This window comes from Malurus melanocephalus, unplaced genomic scaffold, assembly GCF_030028575.1.
Source record: "Malurus melanocephalus ecotype Western Australia unplaced genomic scaffold, MMel_1.1 scaffold_914, whole genome shotgun sequence".
Lineage (NCBI taxonomy): Eukaryota > Metazoa > Chordata > Aves > Passeriformes > Maluridae > Malurus > Malurus melanocephalus.
In genome coordinates this window covers 146,791-153,650 of record NW_026624146.1, presented here as the reverse complement: position 1 = coordinate 153,650, position 6,860 = coordinate 146,791, and the positions used below count along the sequence as shown (strand labels likewise).

The following is a 6,860-nucleotide window of genomic DNA, read 5'->3' as shown; positions in this document are numbered from 1 at the left end:
CACTGGACCAATTTTTAAAGCAGTAGCAGGACTTAGCAATCACATTTAAAGAAAATGAAAAATATTATAAAACCTGAAACTTATAGCTAGCATAATTCCCAGGGCAAAACTGAAACTGTTTTATTGGAAAGTATGGGCAAAATTCTACAGTGCCAGCAAAGCACAGGAACACCAAGCATTCTATAAACTGTTACCTGACTGAGATTGAAATGCATGTATTTTGAATTCCAAGGCAGCAGTTACAATGACTAACCATAACTGCTCCAGAGCAAACAAATATTTTCACTAACAGAAACTAGAAATAAAGACAGAAACTGGCCCACAGCTGTCCTGAGAACAGAATGCAGAGTCAGGAAGAGCAAGAAGCCATCTGGAAGACTCAAAGGTAAGCATGCATGGGAAAATTTGCCAAGACAGAAGCTCTCAAATGATCACACTCCTGGCAACACTCAGAATATCTCAGTGATATGCTGAACAGCTGCTGCTGCTTCTGTGAGCAGTCAGGACACAAAAGCCTTTGCATCTAGTCTGCAACTAGTTGCAATCTAGTTGTAGCAGCACTTTCTGGCTTCAGCCTCAGTGCTCACCTTGATCTGCCCAGTAAACCACACTGGCAGGCAAATGTCCCTATGGTGCTTCTGTATTTCAGGACAAAACATTTCAGGCAGGATTATTTGAGCACAATGTTCTGCAGCTTCCCAAGAGCTTTACCTCACCTGTGTTTGAAAAATCCACAGGATTTTCTCATAAGGGCAACTGCAAGGTAACAAACAACTGGACATGATGTGGAATCTGGATGAATGGTTTACTTAGGTCAAAAAACCAAAAGCAATTGCTGCTAATGGTATCTAAGCACAGGAATTTAGTGATCCCTTGTTCTAGAAGGTACCCTACAAAGCACATTAGGGCATAGCCTGACTTCAGAAGGGTTGTCCTCACCTCTCCTCAAACATCTCCAGGAGGCTCACCAGCCACAGGTACAGTGGCATTCCAAGGCTGAAGCGGAAGAGCAGCTGTAAGCAGAGATTTCCTGAAGAGTTCAGTGGCTGGAAGGGGGTGCTGAGCCTTGAAAAACTCTTCAGCACAACGGTGCTGCTCAGGCAAGCAGCGAGCACAGTGAAAGGGAAGGACACCAGAGGCTTCTGCAGGAGGTGGACATCAGTGAGCTGAGATACACAACATACAATGTAAGAGAAGGGATAGCCAGGCTGCCACCACTCCCCAAAACCATCACCCCACCCTAAATCCTTTCTCACTCAGCTGGATTATCTATAATCAGGCCTGAGGCAGCTAGCAGAGTTTAGGAGGAATCAGATAATAATCATATCAACTCTCTGACTAAACCTATGCAGTAAGATCTCCTGTTTCTTCTAGATACTTGCTGAAATAATTCCAATGTTCCTGTAGCCTTCTGTTGACCCACACACTCATGAGCCATTCCCAGGGCCTGAGCCTTTTCCACTGAATATTTCATGATTTGCAAGTCTCAGCTTACCTCTACACATGTTCCTGGTCTAAATCCCCGTGCAGAGTTCAGCAGTGGCCGGTAAGCAAGGCACAAGCAGATTTGGTTATCCAGTAAAAAGAGACCAGCTTGGACATTAAGTATTTTGGTGACAAATCCCTAAACAGAAAGCAAACAGAAAGTTACAGGTGTGTAGAGAGTCCCAAAACATAAGAGACTCACAAGCCTGAGCAGTAAGAAAATAAACTCATGAAGAAAATAAATCCTTGGAGGCCAGGAGCTGAAACCCCAGAGCATGAGTGGGTGAAGGCTAAGCCTATGAATCCTCACCACATAGGAGATGATCCTGGACTCTTTGGTTGATCTTGATTTCTCCTCTTCAGCTCCCAGCTCCAAGGAGCCACTGAGATGCTCAGCAGTCTCAAGGGAAGAAGACTGAGTGGATTCTCCTTGCCAAGCACTGTTCAGTGGCTGCTCCCTCACCTGCTCTGCACAGTAGGGCAGAAGGCAGGAAGAAACACTGGTGATGAACATCCTTTGTCCAGATTTCTTCAGGCTGGACATACTCAGACCTGTTATTGTGTACCTGTGACCCAGCTGGAAGACATGATGCCACACCAGCTGGCTGGGTTTCTAGAGCAGAAAAAAACCAAAAGCAACATAAGCATAAACCTCAGTGGAAAAAATTCTTCCAACCCCACTCAAAACCCCCTTTTCCCTCCAGAGGATTGCCTCACACTCTTAGCAAAGAGCTGTATCTGCCAGACATTCAGGGACACTGCAACTGCAAGAGGGAGAATGATTGCTTTTCTGCAGGGTACAGAACTAGATAAAAAGATATCACTAGTAAAAGGAGGAGTAAACCAAACTGGGAAATCAAGGGCAAGCTTTGAAGGATTAACTACCACATACACAGATACAGACAGTGAATTTGTGAGCAAAATTCCAAGGACTTACCTGCACCAGCACAGGGACACAAACAGCTGAGGAAAAGCACTTCAGAAAGGCAAAGAAGAATGTTTTGTGGTGAACACAAAGGAGAGGCCCCAGTCTGGTCAATTCTCCTGCTACAGCAACCTTTGATCTTCTCTTACATGGAATCCTAGAGGGAATTGAAGAGGCAACTGAAATCAGAGATGAAAGAATGGCTCAAAAGTATCACAAAAGCAAAATAAATATGTACCATGCACTTTCCAGGAATATGGGATCCAACATGGTAATATGGTCAATCTCTCAGAGAGTTTTTCAAAACACTATTTGGCTACAAAATTTTGTACTTTAACTTTTCTATACTAAATCCCTTTGATGTTTTAGTATTTGAAGACAGAAGGGTTGTGTTGAACAAATTCACATGCTCCATGACAACAGCCAGGTTATAAAAAGTTTTAGCACAAACAAGAAGCTATATATAGGTCTAAAGGAGAAGAAAAAAAAAAGCAATTATTTTCCAGAAAACAGAAATTATTTTCCAGAAAAGAGAACTGGGATTTGTAGGTCCATGGAACATGACATTGTGGAAGCTCTAAGCCTATAAACAACAGGCCTGAAAGTAAAATGGAATCTTTCTAACACTCTTGGCACAGAGTGAAAAAGCAGCAAAACTGAAAGCAGATGACAGGCAAGAGAGGTGCTATTTCTTGAATCAATTCTGTTTGTTGTTTCAAACCTACATTTCAAAACTTTTTTTAAAAAGTAATTTTAAAAAAAATTATGTTTGTAATTTTCATTTCAGCTCCTACTGGGTAAAACCATCCCACTTACTCTAGACAAAAACATTGATTCCAAAACATATAAACAAATATCTAACTTTATGTCTTTAAAAAAACCCCAACCACTAATAGACCCCACTAATAAAACCCCACAGTAGTACCAGCATCTCACTGTAACATATAAATTGGTCAGGTATCAATCAATAACAATTTATATTAAAAGTCTGAGAACATGTACTGAAATATGGAAATAGTTTTCTTGTTTAGAAAGGTCCCTTGAGCTAAATCAAACACTTTTTTTTAGCTTAAAATAAGTTTCTTACAAGCAGATAAACCAAATAAAAACATAAGATAACAAAAAAAACAAACCTAACTGAACATGATTAGTGACATTTGATTGTAATTAAATTACATCAAGAATTCTCTGCTCAAGAAGATAAAACATGATATAGCACAACTTGAAAATATCAACTTAGTAAGATTTGCAATTCCATTGACTCACTTTCACCTACTGTAAACTTAAAAATTGTTATTTTTATCAGTTGGCATTTTACTTTAATCTCATTAATCTGATAAGAACTCGACCAGTGACACATATATTAACATCATAATACACTATCAGATTACTTTCAATTCTATTTTTGGTTCATTGGAGGCTAAAAAAAAAAAAAAAAGTGCTAATTTTAGCCTTAATGACAGTTGAAACAATACTCTTCTAATATTCTTTCTGTAATATGAAGTACTGGAAATACTTAAAATTTGTATTCTTTTTTCAAATTACAGAATAAAAATTTCCAATGAAGTCCTGGAAAACCAATGATTGAACCAAGATGATTAAAGAAAGGCTTTGCTGTATAACTTTTACCTCCACCACTCACTGCTATGCTTCCACCTGTGGCAGAAACAGAATTTGTCTTCATGTTACCTGCCAAGCCAGAGATGTTTGTGATGGAGTTGAGGATTACAGATGTTTACCTGGAGGTGAGCAGTGGCTCAGCTGACACTGGGGAGGTGATTGGAATGTTGTGAAGCATTTCCTTGGGGCCATTTATTGGCACTGGATCCACCAGGATTTCCAAATACCCTGCTGCACTCTGGTCTGTCTGTGGAATATATGACCAGCTTGGGAAGACAAACAGTGACTCCAGCCACTCCAGTTCAAAGTGCAGGAGCTAAGTTAAAAGATAATGAGATAAAAGCTTGATATGGGTTTCAGCATGTTTTCCCAGCATTATTTACAATGTTTATTACTAATACATCCTTGCATGTGCATCACAAACTCTTGTGCTATGGCTGGGCTTCATTACTAAATGAGAGCAGTGTTTTCTGTCCACTCTCTCACCTTGCACAGAGAACTTCTGTCCTTCCAGATGAGCTCTACAGCTAGCACTTCCTGGCTTATAGTGACAACCTCACAGAAAGCTGATAATTCACTGCAAAGCTTAGTTATTTTCAGACTATTTTTCTAAAATTCTTGCTTTCTTTTGCCACTGCGTTTTTAGTTAGAAGTTCTTACCAATACAACATTTTTCTAGGCTTTGTCTTCTTGAAAAGCACAACATCAGTGCTCTGTTATCATCACTCTGGGGGTTATTTGTTATTTTGACTCCCCTTGCAATGACCTTCAGGAGGCTTTTAAGTGAATTGTCATGCAAGCTATTATTTCCTGAAAGTTTGTCATCAATGCATCACTGAATACACAGTACAGCTCTCCAGAAAGTTACTTCTACTCCTCCAGATGGAATTCAGCAAAGCAGGGGAGGTCTCCAGGCCACCTTGTACTGTGGTGAATTTAACAGAACTGTATTAACAGTCCCTTTTTTCCAGTACATTCAATATTTCTTCTCCTAGCAATGGCACATTTCACAAGTTCTATCCTCTGCCCAGGATGTGAGTTTTTGCTGTTTTCCTGCCTACATCCTACAGAGATGAGTTATTTTTTCACTAGACTCTGGCAGAACACCTGAAGCCCCTGGTGGTTTGTGATACTGAAGCCCCTGGTGGTTTGTGATACTGCCCCAGAAGTGAGAATGAACACAGAAACCTCATACCTCACATGGAATTATCCCAGTCTTGTCCTTCACATATAAACAACCATCTACCAACTTTTCTTCGTTTTCTTGCCTTCCATCTGTTAAATAACCAACCAAGATCAAATAAGTCCTTGGCAAAGTGCTCTGCATGGGTAAAGCACCTTGTCCTTGATGAGACCATTCCTTAAATTCATTAGTGCTCCAGCTCAGGTGGCTGCAGCATGGTATGCGCTGCTGATGCTGTAGGTCAGAGATGGAGATGAAGCTGAAAAAAAGAAAAAGAAAAATGAGAATAAAGCAGAATGTGTGAATAACTCACACTGCCTCATGGTTATTACATTCAGAAGAAACAGTTTCTCCTCGAGCTCCAGAGCTTGGTGGTTGGTTGTGGATGTAGCATGCTGCTAACAAACAGACCACTGATCTCACAGGAGATAAATATCAAGTACCTTCAACTCTTTATGAATTCTCCTCAGTATAAACCAAACTCTGGTTTAAATGTCATGAAATACACAAGGAGAAATATGGCTTAAATGAGATCAGCTGGTGTGAAAATCCAACACCTACATTTATCAACTATTACTTAAAGGTCACAAGTCCCTAATCAATTACTTCTCTATCGACAAGGACCATCTGCTGAAGTTGTGGAATAGGAGTCACACAAACATGACCCCAGGAGCATAAAACAAGAATGTTAAAAAGGTGATACATGTTAAAGTTACAAGACAGATTTAAATATGCATAAATGTCTATGAATAGGCATTAGGCTGATATAACACAGAATGTATTTAAAGAGGTTCCTATCCATACCCAGTGTGCCTCTGGCAGATCGCCAAGCACCTGGTGCCATATCCTTTTGCTTTTATGTACCCTATTGTCATTTATTAAAACCCTTTAAATTTTAACAAGAAAGTGAATCTCGTTTTTCACCCTCCTGAGCGGGCCAGCAGGATGCAGCCTCTCGGCGAGATGACCCACTTTGGTTACACGCCACACCGACCGCAAACACGGCACATACGATGCTTAATGACACCGCAGCACGGCGGGGGCGCACCGAGGCCAAAGGAACGCGTGTGGATACCCCTGCTCGACACCATCCCTCCCACAACCGGCCGTGCCGAGCTCCCGGGACACCCCCGGCCCGTCCGCTCCTCTCCCCACCTGTAGCCGAGAGGCAGCGCCCCGCCGCTCGCGTTCCGCAGGCACCGCAGCACCGCCTCCATCGCCGCCGGTTCCTGCCCGTCCGACCCCGGGAGAACCCGGCGAGCGAAATCCCGAGCCTCCTGCAGCCAGCGCTGCTCCTGGGGAAAAAAAAACAAAACAGAAAAGCGGGGTCTCAGCRCTGGGAGGCGGGGAGGGCGCGAAGCCACCCGGGCCCCTCACTCACCGCCGCGCTGGGCGCCGCCATGACACCCGCGCGGCTCGCGCCGTTGCCGTGGTGACGGGGAGCGCGCGGAGGCCGCTCCGTCCAATCACCGCCGCCGCTCGGCCGGTCCCGCCCCTTCCGCGCGGGGTGGCGGGAAACGGGACCGGCGGGAAACGGGACCGGGTGAGCGTGTGGGACGGGATCGAGCGGGGATGTGGGACGGGCCCGGGTGAGCGTGTGGGACGGGCCCGGGTGAGCGTGTGGGACGGGCCCGGGTGAGCGTGTGG

At 43.4% G+C, this 6,860-nt stretch overlaps 1 protein-coding gene across 1 annotated transcript; it reads right to left on the bottom strand.

Annotated features, from left to right (window-relative positions):
- Nucleotides 1–887: 887 nt before the first annotated feature.
- Nucleotides 888–6,753, bottom strand: LOC130585549 (CST complex subunit CTC1-like). The gene is made up of 8 exons (XM_057386099.1): nucleotides 6,595–6,753; nucleotides 6,369–6,508; nucleotides 5,226–5,472; nucleotides 4,150–4,346; nucleotides 2,423–2,567; nucleotides 1,796–2,098; nucleotides 1,496–1,624; nucleotides 888–1,166 (listed from the first exon to the last, which is right to left on the bottom strand). Exons 1-8 carry the CDS (start codon nucleotides 6,613–6,615, stop codon nucleotides 936–938), a joined length of 1,413 nt encoding a protein of 470 aa, XP_057242082.1. The 5' UTR covers nucleotides 6,616–6,753; the 3' UTR covers nucleotides 888–935.
- Nucleotides 6,754–6,860: the final 107 nt, after the last annotated feature.

Coding starts and splice junctions, on each gene's coding strand:
- LOC130585549 (XM_057386099.1), bottom strand. CDS start 6,615: ATGGCGGCGCCCAGCGCGGCG. Junction 2,099..2,422: donor GTGTCCCTGTGCTGGTGCAG/GTAAGTCCTTGG, acceptor TTTCTGCTCTAG/AAACCCAGCCAGCTGGTGTG. Junction 1,625..1,795: donor CCAGGATCATCTCCTATGTG/GTGAGGATTCAT, acceptor CTTTCTGTTTAG/GGATTTGTCACCAAAATACT.